Source organism: Leptopilina heterotoma, unplaced genomic scaffold, assembly GCF_015476425.1.
Source record: "Leptopilina heterotoma isolate Lh14 unplaced genomic scaffold, ASM1547642v1 Lhet_34, whole genome shotgun sequence".
Taxonomy (NCBI): domain Eukaryota; kingdom Metazoa; phylum Arthropoda; class Insecta; order Hymenoptera; family Figitidae; genus Leptopilina; species Leptopilina heterotoma.
Window position 1 is genome coordinate 412,601 of NW_025111027.1, and position 13,176 is coordinate 425,776.

Consider the following 13,176-nt stretch of genomic DNA (forward strand, 5'->3'; position numbering starts at 1 on the left):
AATGTTATTAACATATTTGGAATCCTTATGAATTCACGTTTAATTTAATAAAACAAAATTGATGAAGACTCATCTGGTTCAGGAGATATTGAAGTTTTTGCAAAAAAAGACTAGCGCAGCAACAAGGTGAGCTTCGAATAAAAAGCCAAAAGTTCTTGCCCATCCCATTTTTTTAGTATCGTTTCGGTAAAGCCATACAATAATTTTAAGACAAAAAAGAAAAAATCGGTACATGAAATTTTGAATAAACTCAGTTTTTCGATTTTTTCATTTCGAATATTTAAAAAATCTTCATTTGTTAGTGAGTTGCGCAAATTCTACAAAAATTGAGTAGAAATAGACAAAACTTCGATAATATAGAAGAATTTAACTACAAACATCTAAATTTCAAATGGTTCTGCAGATTTTCGGTATAACTGGATACGAATTCTATGTCAGATTTTCAAAATAGCGGATCGTATATGGCAGAAGATTTGGTAAATTTGACATCGTATTCGCATTTAACCGAAAATACGCAGAAGTATTTGAAATTTATATTCTGGTTTGTAGTAATATTCTTCTTCATTATCGAAGTTTTGTCTGTTTTTACTCAGTTTTCAAAGAATTTGCCAAACTCAGTAAACAGAATGAACGATTACTCAGAGGAAAATGAAAATATTTCAAATTTTCAAAATGTATTTTAAAGAAGAAAAGTAGCGTCTTCAGATGCAATATTGAACTTTTGTCAAAACAATTATCTTTGGATGTTAAAAAACTGGTCTTTTGCACTTTTAAGTTAAAATACCTCGAAAACCTGACGTGCAGGGTCTATTATGATGCTGGATTCGGAATTATCACGTTGAAAACCTTCGGAAAAATATTGTTTGATTTTTGTTTAGTAAATACTGTCGGCCTGTGGTACAAACGGTTCCTAAATTTTTTAAAAATTGATGATAAACGACAATTTCTTAATCAATTTTGGAAATTTTTAAGGCTCTACAGAAATTTTCGGTGCTTTTTACCATAAAAAATCTTTGTCGATACTAAAAAAAATTCGAATCCTCCGGCTGCTACTCTTGAAAAAATTGTTTTTTCATAGAATTTCTTTAAATTTTGAGAAAATATCTCTTCGGGTGCCCTCTAAATGTGGTAAAAATTTCAAAACCCTTTTTGCGATGCTAAATTTTAAGATATTCAAGTTCAAACTTTAACTTTTACATGCGATTATGTTAAAAATAAAAAATGTCAACCACAATATCTCGTTTTTTGACATGGCAAAGAGTTTTGAAATATTTAAATATTTACAAAGAAACATTTTCTCAAAATTTGAAGAAAATCGATTGAAAATCAATTTTATCAAGAGTAGCAGCCGGAGATATACCTAAAATTTTTTATTTAAAAATTAATTTTTTTTAACTTTATTTTTATTTTAAATTACAAATTTTTACCTGAAAAATATGTAAAGTTCATAAGAATCCACAAACAATATTCCAAGATATTCAAAATTTTATAAAATTAATATTACAATTGAAAATGGCGTATCTTCAACAATTTTTGAATTTAAAAAAAAAATTTTAGGAAAAGAAGTCTCTTATATATAATAATAATATATATTATATTTTGGTATAGCTACACAGAAAAAAACCATTTTCTTTAAAGAAACATTGAAAATTACTGCAAAAAATTAATAAAATCTCTTTTTTCACATTCAATCAGTTTTTGGGTCCATTAATTATTCACACATTCACTTTATTATTTTTGTATTTGTTTTTTTAGATGAAAAGGAAACTTTTTCAGCTCGGCACTTATTGATATTAAATAATTTTACAAAAATGGCCAGGCTAATAGGCCCAGTAGTTTTTGCCAGTTTTCTGCAGACATTCACTGAAAAAATTACATTTTAATTTTAAGAAAATCTTAATATTAAAATCTTAATATTCTTATATTCCCCACTTAGATTATGTGGGAAATATTCTTACAATAAGAAGAAAATTAGTATTGTAAGAATATTTCCTACTTAATTTAAGTGGGGAATATTCTTGGCGCATATTTAAGAAGTTTTTCTTAAAATTAGAATGTAATTTTTTCAGTGCTGACGGGCCCGTTTTGCAGTCTTAGAATTTCGCATTTGGAGCTTATAAAAAACCATTTATTATCTTTTTTCCGAGAAGCTCCACTTGGAGGTGACCACTATTGGTTGTTTTTGGCAAGTTTTTAAATCCCGTGCAGAAATTGCCCTAAAAGGGCTCTGACCCCGCATGAAACCGGGAACCCGACCGGGCCCCGGCCTGGTAGCTCGTCCAATCGGGCTTTTCGTCATGGCGCTGGGCGGGTTCCCTGTTTCACCCCGGTCTGGACCCGGCCAGGCCCCTGTCAAAATTTCTACTCGGGATTATTCTCCAGGAGCTTTGTAAAACTAAAAAAAATTCTTGTTAATTAAATTCGATAAAAAATATGAAACATTTTTATTTCAGTATTACTAAATTATCTTGGATCATAATTTGTAAAAACAAAAAACATCTTATTTAGAAGTAATAAGTAGGTAAAATCAAAAAAATTAGATATTAATATTTTCAATTTTTATGGGTAAAAATATTTAAACTTTTAAATTTTATATTTAAAATTCCTATTTTTTTCTATTTTTATGATAAAATTGAAATTAAAATTACCAAGAAAACAAATTAATTAATTAATTAGAAAATATCAATACCAACTTAATGCAAGAATTAATTAATATTTAACCCTTTGAGTAGCAGTGATACATTTAATTTATATGAACATTTTTTTGTTAACTTCTGTATAACTTTCTTGATTTCAAAAACTGAATATTGAAACAATTTTTTTGGTCCAATGAGGCAAATTTCTTGCTTTAAATACTGGTCTTTAAATAAAAAAAGTTTAATAACTTTCCATAAAAAGCTTGTTTAAAAATCAAAAATCATCATTTTTGTAGAAAAAATTTGATCAGAAAAATCGAAAAAAAATTCAAAATACGTCTTTTTTTGAAATTTTAGTATAGAAATGGGTTGTATTTATCTAAAAAGTTAGCTAAGGATAGTTTTTCATCCATTTTATAAAAAAAATAAAAATTTTTCATTTTTTTGATTTTTCGAATTTTTTGAAAAAATATCGTAACTTTCGTTTAAGTTAATATTTTTTAATCGGATAAGGCTATGATTTTAAGTTACGTTAATACCTAATAGACTGCCAAGTTTCACTTTAATCGGTTAAACCGTTTTGAAGTGATGCGCGAACAAAGTTTTGCATACAGACAGACAGACAGACAGAAGGACAGACAGACAGACAGAAATTTTTTTTTTACATTTTTCGAATTCTCATGTCTCAAAACGAAAAAATATATAAAAATTTTCAAGCTTGGAGCATTGTACAGACAGAAGTCTGATTTTATTAATATAGAATAGATATCAACTTTAGATTTGTATTTAGCAACCTCAATAACCCATTAGTAATAAGTTGCAAAAATATTTGACAGGTTTTTTAAAATTAACCATTTACATACAACATAAAAATGTACCGGGTATGGTTTTTGAGTTATTTACCGTGACACATCCTGAAATCATGTCGGGCAAAATTTTTTTATTAAGAAAATTTAAAAAAAAAAAATTTGAATTTTTTTTTGGAATCTCTTTAATTGAATTTTCAACATATCCACAGCTGATTAAAATGCATACAGTAGTTTTTGAGAAAAATGCGTTTTTCGATTGTTTCCCCTCCATAAGTTCCAAAAAACTCAAAATTTTGAGTTAAAAATTTCAAAAAGTTATTTTTAAGTGGGTAGGAATAAATGGGAAAAATATATTCGGGTCACTTTTTCCATACTTATTTGGCTATACCCTATCACATGAAATTGCCCATATGTATATATGTGCATTACCGTATACGTGACAAATAGCATGACCATGGTTTTTGACATTTTACTCAAAAACTATATTTTTAAAAAATTTGGAAAAAATATATGTTAAAAGGGACATTATAAGGTACTTTTTACAAGAAAAGAGAAAGTAGTCCCTTAAAAAAAACCCTAAAAAAATTTTGATTTTTTTTTCTAAAATCGTCTTATTTATATTTACAACCTCTTAAAATTTCATTAAAATCGGTTCAGTAGTTTTCGAGAAAAATAAGTTTTTTGATTTCGCTTTCCCCCTCCATAATTCCCCCAAAAAAGCGAATTTTGAGTTCAAAATTGCAGAAAGTTATAGTCATATGGATAGTAATATATGGGCTAAATTTGAGAAAAATAGATGCGGGGCCAGTTTTTGCACACTTAACCCCCTAAGCCCTTTTAAATTTATTTATACCTTATAGTATAGAGAAGATTTTTCAAATAGTCCCGAAATGGGCCTGATGGATTAAATGAGTTTTAAAACATTTTCAAAAATCACTTGCAAGCATCGAAGTGGGATTTTTTTTACAATTAACTTTTTAAAACTGTCTACAGCGTAGACCCTTTAATTTAAAACAAAGAACACTCAAATAGATTAAAAATTATACGCTGTAGAGTGTAGACAGTTTTAAAAAGGTAATTGTAAAAAAATCCCACTGTGATGCTTGCAAGTGATTTTTGAAAATGTTTTAAAACTCATTTAACACATCAGGCTCATTTCGGGACTTTTTGTTTGCATTTCTTAAAAGTCAAAAGAAGACTAAGACTTTCATTCTTTGACAACTTTTTCCTAAACTGGAAAATTAGAACAATTAAACAAAAATAAAAAAATACGTATCTGTTTTTTCGATACAGAATAGAAAAAAAACATTTTTGGACGATTTTAAGAGGTCAACATAAATCTCACGTGGAATTGCCCATAGATTTTTTTACTATTTATTTTGGATTTCTTTACTCTGGACATTTTCACTTTAGACTTTTTGTACTTTGGATTTTTTTCTTGGATATTTTGGATTGGACTTTTTGTCTTATATTCCTTGAAAGATTTAGAGTAAGGAAATATCAGTGATCAGTGGATAATAAAAAAAAATGTTAACGTTGTAGCAGACGTTAACCATTGACATTATCATTTAAGATAATGTTGTGAAGGGCCTGTTTAGGAGACGACTGATAATTATACTCTGTGCGAGATAAGTCGTGCGCGAGAGAGGTATTTCTCGACGTCTACCAGGGAGTTAGAGAATTATAAGAGAAACTTCTATTAGTTTTCCAATTCCTTGCTAGATGGCGAGATATACATCTCTCGCGTACGACTTGTCTCGCACAGAGTGTAAGTATACGTCCCCTGAACAGGGCCTTCCTAATATAATCTGAAATGATAATAATAGTTAACGTCTGCTAAGACGTCAACAATTAATAACATTTGTATTATAACTTTGTTATAATTATGTTAAATAAAAATTAAATACTAAATAAAAATTGTGTATTAAATAATTTATTTGATATTATATAATTAAATACAGTACCGTCCGAAATTGTCGGTCCACCCATTTTCAAAGGAATGACAACATTTTTTTAACATAAAATTCATGAAAAGTAAAATTTTTTTTGGTTTATATTTTGAAAGACGATAAAATTTTGAAAAGAATAAGACCTTACAGAAGTCATTTGGCCAAAATTTGTAGAAGATATTCTTAAAAATCGTCATTTTCAATGTTTTACAAAAATTTGAATAACTTCTAAAATAATGAACGCTTTTTAATAATCTTAGGCTTATTTTAAAGACCATTTTCTACAGAATAAGAATTACTTATAGGCATTAACCTGTCATTTTTAACTTAGAATAAGCATGACGTCAAAGTTGGACAAAAGAATTCAAAAAATTTGAAATAATATTATTAAAAGAAAAATAATTTTTGAAATTCAAAAATATATTTTTATTAAATTTTCTTGAAAAATCTACACCATATCATGTTTTATATATGTTCTAGAATAGTTTTTAGTACAAAAAATTGATTTCAAATTTTTCCAATTTTTTTGTCCAATTTTGACGTCATGCTTATTCCAAGTTAAAAATGACAGGTTAATGCCTATAAGTAATTCTTATTCCGTAGAAAAAGACCTTTAAAATAAGCCTGAGATTGTTAAAAAGCGTTCATTATTTTAGAAGTTATTTAAATTTTTGTAAAACATTGAAAATGACGATTTTTAGGAATATCTTCTACAAATTTTGGCCAAATGACTTCTGTAAGGTCTTATTTTTTTCAAAATTTTATCGTCTTTCAAAATATAAACCAAAAAAAATTTTAGTTTTCATTAATTTTATGTTAAAAAATTTTTGTCATTCCTTTAAAAATGGGTGGACTGACAATTGCGGACGGTACTGTATTTGTCACTTGCTACCTGGGAATTTTCGGAGATAGTTTTTTAGAAAATTATCAGTTAAACTTTTTTTAATTTGCATTCTAGAATTTCACAAAGTTTTCTTTAAATTTTTTCAGAAAATTTAGAAGGATAACTTCCTGGAAGTTAATATTGGAAAGTTTAAAACGTAGGACATTTAGGGGTACAGGGAAGTTAACAAAGATAACTTTCGAACTTATCTCTAATAACTTCCTGGGAAAAACGGTGCTAATATCTGGATTGTATCACTAATGAAAAGTAATTTCTTCCAAGAAGAAACTTGTTAACTTACTTGAATCTTGGAATTTGACGTTTTTCCCAATCAGCTATCACACAGCGAAAGTCTGTTTTAATTGTGCAATTAGTTATTTCCAAAATACTAGACTCGTCTATCAAGAGAACTTCATGTGCAGGCACTTGGGCTGTTGAGTATAATTGTTTTTTCGTGAGAGCTATTATTCTATACCAGTTATCAGGTTTCTCCTCTTCGCACATCTCCTTTTCACTTGTAAGAATTAATATTTTGTATAAAATATTCTCATTCTGTTTTCTCTTGTCAAGCAAGAGAGCGAGTTTATTATAGTGATTTTTGTAAGATATAAGCAAAACACGACCTTCTGAAAGGTTCTTGGATGCTCTTTTTGCAGAAAGCATCTCTGGTCTAAGTTTCTTCCAAATTCGCAAATACTCCATAGCAGTTTCATAAAACTCTGCTAACTTTTCTTGATTCGGGGATAGTGTCGGGGTTTTTGCTAATGTTTCTTCAATCACTTGCAAATTGGCTTTCACTTGTTTTTCTCTTATTAACGAACTTGCTTCTTTAAAAGATCTGCGCATCATATCTTTTACTGAAACCGTTTCGCTGAGTCTTCTCAAATGTAAAACCATTGAGTATGTAATTTTAAACTGAGACTCCAAACTTTGCGGTTCGCCACACATCATTGCTTGCAAGTCAATGAAATTAGGAACATCTGCTTTGCATAGTAGCATGACAGTTCCCGTAGTATCATGACCTCTTCGTCCAGCCCTTCCAGCCATTTGAATATACTCCGTTGGATGTAGAGCCCGAAACTTAGAACCATCATATTTTCTGACAGCATCAAAAACAACAGTTCTAGCAGGCATGTTGACACCCATGGCAAATGTTTCAGTAGCAAAGAGCATCTGAATTCATAAAAAACAAAAAAATGATTAAAATAATTGTTGGAATACAACGATAATTATTAATATCAATGTTAGAAATGAATCTTAAAGGAAAATTGTGTGGAAAGGGAAACCAGGTAAATGAATTACCTGAGTCCCACTTAGGGTTGCGGTAAATACATAAAGTGTAACGAAGCATTTCGTTATAATTTCCTTTTTGGTTATTTGGGTTATTTTTGACATTTAAATATTCGCGGGGCTTTCGTGATTGGGGCGGAGGTTTTTGGTTTCGTTTTGTGCGGTGTTTCCAGCGTCCAATGGGTGAAGCGGTTTAGGAGTTCGTCCACTGGATCTTCGAGGGAGCGTCGCGAGAGGAAGCCGGCCGGCATCATTATCATTACGTGATTAATTGCTTTGAAAGAGAGTTCGTTTCCAATCTGTCAATTAATAATCGAGTCAATCCATTATCTTTGCCTTAATTCTAAGTAACAAGTTTGAGTGTAGTTTAGTGACCAATAAATTTAAGCATTGATTAAATTCGTGTCCAATTTTTATTATTGATAAATTGTTTGTGTTGTGTTCAAATTGTTGCTGTTGAGTTTATCATTTTTGGTAAGTCCATGTTTCATTTTGAAAGCCTGGCATTTTGTCTCGCCGTTATCGCATCAATCGGTTTGGGTTCGAAGCGGAATCTCCCCTTTGTTTATTAAATATTATATTGTGCAGTTGATGCAATTTTAATGCATTTAAAATAATATCTGTCACAAATTTTGCGCCCAACGTGGGGCAAAGCGTTGGACTGAGAGATAAGGCGACATGGTTAATATTTGTGTTTTATGGTTTTTTAAATAATAATTTTGGAGGCTAAGAGGTTTGTGTTTGGACACAGAATTTTTTGGGTTTGAGTGATGGTCAAATTGGCCATATTCGGGATTATTTTAAGTAATGAAATTTGGTTTTAAAAATTGTCTGAAAACATGTGCTCTTAAATATGGGCGGACATTTTGAATAGGCGCGAAAAGCAAAGGTATGAAAAATGTCGAAGTTGGGACAATTGTTTTTCTGTGAGGCTAATTTTTCGGGAATTTCAGTGTAGTAAGTCGAAATTTTTGGCAGTGAATTTATTGATGGTAAATTATTCGGGCAAGTGACGCGAATTTAATTAATAATTTTTTTTGGGAAAAATCGAACGGATTATTTTTTGTCCGTAAAAGTATTGACATAGTGTTTGTCGTGTTGGTTTGGTATTGTGAGGTCAATACTTTGGCTGTTGGTTCAAAAAGTTGAACCTTTGTGGATTTTTCTCGAAATTGTTCGCGAGTAATTGATTTATTTTGCGGCAATTGGATAAATTGACTTTTATTTTTACTTGGAAAAATATTTTTGGGAAAATAAAAATTTGGGAAACTTGGGAAAATTGACAAAATTTTTCGAAAAAGCAATGGTTGGGTGCAAGTGCACCGAGCACATGGCAAACGACGCCGATTAAGTATTGTGTGGTCAATACTATTGCGTCGGAAAGAAAAGTTAATTTTCTAAATTGTTTCTCGGCCATTTTCAATTAATTAAGGTTGAATTAATTTTAAACAAGTAATTCTCGTGAATATTTTTGGGTTTTGTCACGTTTTGGTGTCAATTTGTTGAAATATTTTTGTTTTGTGTGTATTATTTGGGTTAAAATAATTTTTACAAAATTCTGGAAAATTTTATCCAGGGACGAGGTTGCCAATAAACGCGGGAAAAATTTTACAGGACGGCGATTTTGGGCCGTAGGAAAATTTTGAGCGTCAGTGGCAGCTATATTGTGGTTTTAATTTTGAACAAAAATTTTAATTAATGGAAATTTTTATTATTTTAATCTGAATTTCAAGTGACGTATTATTTGAGTATTATTTGTATTTGGATTTTATTTTATGCTATTTGTGGGGAAAATAATTTTTTTTTATTTTATTATTTTTCTCAAAAATAAAATTTTCAGGACTTTGAAAATTTTTCACAAGTTTTTGGTTTTCGTAATAGCATAAAATTTTGGGTTTGTGTTTAGGTGTAAAAATTTCCAAAATTGTTGGTTAATTGTCACTAAACATTGTTGTTGTTTAATATTTTATTATTTGTCGGGAAAATTGGTATTTATTTTTTTTTTCTATTTGACAGATAATGGTTAATTGATAAACAATAATTTTTTTTGTGGATTTAGCGAATAAATAATTTGGGTTTGGCACGACGAGTGGTCGTAAAGGTCAAAACAAATTGGGTAAATCCATGAGGATTTAGATTTGTTTCAAGTGACATTTTACAAATTTGTTCTTGGGTTTGGAAATTTTATTGAGTATTATTTTGTTTTTAGTGTTTGTTGAAAATTTTAAATTGGTTGACAAATAATTTTATTAATTGTTTGGATTTGTTGTGGATTTAGTTATTAAATTTTCGCATTTTTGGATAAACGTGTCGATTATGGATTCGTATCAAAAGCATATGCTCAAAATTTTGGAAAGTCGGCAAGCTAGGGTCATTTGGAGGGAAATTCAAAGAACCCCCGTTAATGATGTGGTTCAGGAATTGGTTAAGGCTAATTGTAGTACAAAGGGGTCAATCCAGGTACTACGGGAACGCTTATTACGATTCAGGACCAAGGAAATTTTAGCGGGAATAATTTCAGTTCCATGGTTGGAAATGTATGATGCGGCGGATTCTCAAAGGGTTTTCTTGAGCGAGGCACTTGCACCTCGTAGGGCAAGAAGGGTCGATTACTCGGGTTATGAAACAGAACAGGAAGCGGCCATTGATTTAAGTTCATATGAGGGCAACCTGTTAGGGGAACTAGTTTCTCAGGTTTTATCGAGTAATGATGATTACTTTTTGGGTTTTGAGAGAGAGCAGCAATTAGAAAGTGCTGAAGCAGCTTCAGCCAGCAGTAGCACCGTTACGACTTGTGTGACGTCAGTGGCCAACTCTGTGGTGACCACAACATCTAATTCGAGCGGAAGGGCCGCAACGAATGTGGTTTGGAGTTCGGCAGTAGGTGGCGTCACCTCTCCAATGATTACACCGAGTAGTTGGAGAGTTAGTCAGGTAGATGCTAGGATGCATTTCCATCCGGATTTGGGCGCTATTTTTGCCCAAAATAGGAACGTAGAGGTTAATTGGTTACACCCCCCAGTTAATGCAGTGGCCCAGACACTTGAATCGGTCTCTGATAGGGTAGTGTTTCCCCAAAATTCGGGAAATTCGGGACCTAGTGGAGGTTCTGGGGTGATCTCGGATCAACAATATGCGAGCCCTGAGGTCATTTCACAACAACAAAATGCGGTTCCTGAGGTTATTTCCCAACAACAAAATGTGGGCAATGGGGCTATACCTAAACGATCACAAACAAATCGGTCCGATAGTGGGACACAGTGGGAGCCACAGGCCCCTAGAGTAGAATCGGCGGGTTATTACTCACAGAGGAGTAGGGCTTACCAGGCTGAATCGAATTTTGACTTAAGCGACGAGGTTGTTAATAGTTTTCCGGGTAAGCACCATAAGAGAATATCTTCTTTTAATAAGGATATTAAAAGGGTGCTTACTCCTCCTGAAGCAGAAGAGTGGGAGAGGCGAGCAGAAGGTCTTCCAACTCCAGTAGGGATGGACTCGGAAAGCGATAGCTGGGATGAGATTAGGAAGCGAAGAAGTAGGAAACGGTCCCAAGGGCGTAAAATTAGTTCTTCACGAAAAACTAGGCTCTCAACGTGGCAGTTGTCCAGTGACTCTGAGTCAGAGGCGAGTCTGGACTCTAGGAAAACGGGAAATAGGTCAAAAAAGGGCCATTACCACCACCATGGGTCTAGTTTGAACTTAACGAAGACGCTTAAGGACTGGGAAATTAAATTTTCGGCGGGCGAAAAGGAGGACCCAGAAGAATTTTTAGAGCGGCTAGAGGATTGCATTACATGCTATGATCTCTCTGGTCAAGAAATGCTTAAGGCGGTTGCTTCGGCGTTGCGTGGGGCAGCCAGCCGTTGGTATAGGTTGACTAGGAACGGAAAATAAGGAAAATGCAGTGGATGCATTTGGGATGAGTCAGGGTCGGCCTAGGGGAGCTGCAGGGGGTCAACCAAATAAAGGGTGGCCCAAGCCAATGCAGGTAGCTCCGGGGCCGGCACACCCTATAATTTATTCGCAAAGTGGGGGTGCAAGGGCCCCACCTAATGCACCGAGCGGTCAAGTAGCTGGTGCATTACCCCAACAAGGTAGGCCTAAACCCGGTGTAGCAAACCAGGGTAATGGTCAGGTTCCTTTTATGGGTATTTGCAATGGTTGTCAGGTTGTAGGACATCGTCTGTCCCAGTGTCCTTATCGGGTTTGCTTTAGCTGCCAACAACAGGGTCATTTTGCTACAGAATGCCCTAGCAGACAGCAAGCTCAGGTTGAGGTTTCGTGTCAGGTTTGTGGGGCTAAGGGAGCAGTTCTTGCTCAATGTCCAAGGTGCGTGGAGTTCCGAGGATATTTGGAAAACGCGAAAGGGGAGGGGGCAAAACAACTTCTCCCCCCCAATCCAAACAGTAGGGACTGTAAATGTTGAGAATTTGTGTGTGTCGAGTGAGGAGAACTCACTCTCAAATAGTGGGAATTTGTGTGTTGCGAGTGAGGAGAACTCACTCTCAAAAGTTGGAAACTGTGTCAGCGTGAATTTGGGCACATTCGGTAGGGCTAGGCTTGAACCATGCTCAGGTAGTAGTGATTTTGGTCAAATGAATGAGGAGTACTCATTTTCTGTGGGCTTAGATAAAGCTGTGGTTTCTGCGGAAAATCTTGGTGAGGCCCCTGGTATTAGTGGGACTAATAGTGTTGAAAAGGGTTCAACACGTAAAGTCCAGGAGAGGGGAGAAACTGCATCGGTTGCAGTAGGTTCTCCAGATTCAAACGAGATTGTCGATGGGACTAGGCCTGAAAATAGGTACTTTTTAAAAGTAATCATTGCGGATCGTCCATACTATGCATTGTTCGATCCAGGGACAATGGTTTCTGTTATTGGTCCCAAATTGGCTGAAAATTTTAGAGAAAGGTTGGAACAAGCGAATACGGCAATCCAAAGTGCCATTGGGGGATCTACTCAAACTTTAAGGAAATTAAGGTTATGGTTGACAGTCGATGGATATGCGCAGTCTTTCGAGCTGAAAGCCCTGAGCACCTTAACCCAGGATTTAATTTTGGGAATGGATTTCTGTAGGGAAATGGATATGGATGTCCAGCTTGGGAAAGGTCTCTGGAGGATTAATGGCCAAGAATGGCATAAGTTTTCGTCCGATAATGGAGAAATAAACTCTGAGGGTATTTTTGCGAAATGTGCAGGTATTTCGGAGCTTACGGTTGATCAGAGAAATGAGGTTCAAAGTTTGGTTAATGAATTGGTCCTTCCTCAAGGTCAGGAACATGGGGTGACGTCGTTGACGGAGCACCACATTAGGTTGACTGATCACTCGCCGATTAAGCATCGGTCGAGGAGAATGTCTCCGATGATCATGCAGTGGTTGATCAAGGAGGTTCAAAAATTATGGGATCAAGGAATTATCGAACCAGCGGTTAGTGATTGGAGCACTGCGCCGGTAATAGTCAAAAAGAGTGATGGGACACTCAGGTTATGTTTTCACTATAGGGACCTCAATAAGGTGACAATTAGGGACGTGTACCCGATACTGAGTATCGATTTTATTTTGGATAAACTGAGGAAGCCTCGTTATATCTCTAAAATCGATTTCAAAATG

At 33.7% G+C, this 13,176-nt stretch overlaps 1 protein-coding gene across 1 annotated transcript in view; it reads right to left on the reverse strand.

Moving 5' to 3' along the window:
* LOC122505074 (helicase SKI2W) overlaps window positions 1-13,176 on the reverse strand; it is a 243,877-nt gene that overhangs the window by 34,497 nt on the left and 196,204 nt on the right. Inside the window, exon 8 of the mRNA XM_043616495.1 lies at window positions 6,579-7,450. Coding sequence (XP_043472430.1) covers window positions 6,579-7,450 — 872 coding nt within the window. The remainder of the gene's footprint in view (window positions 1-6,578; window positions 7,451-13,176) is intronic.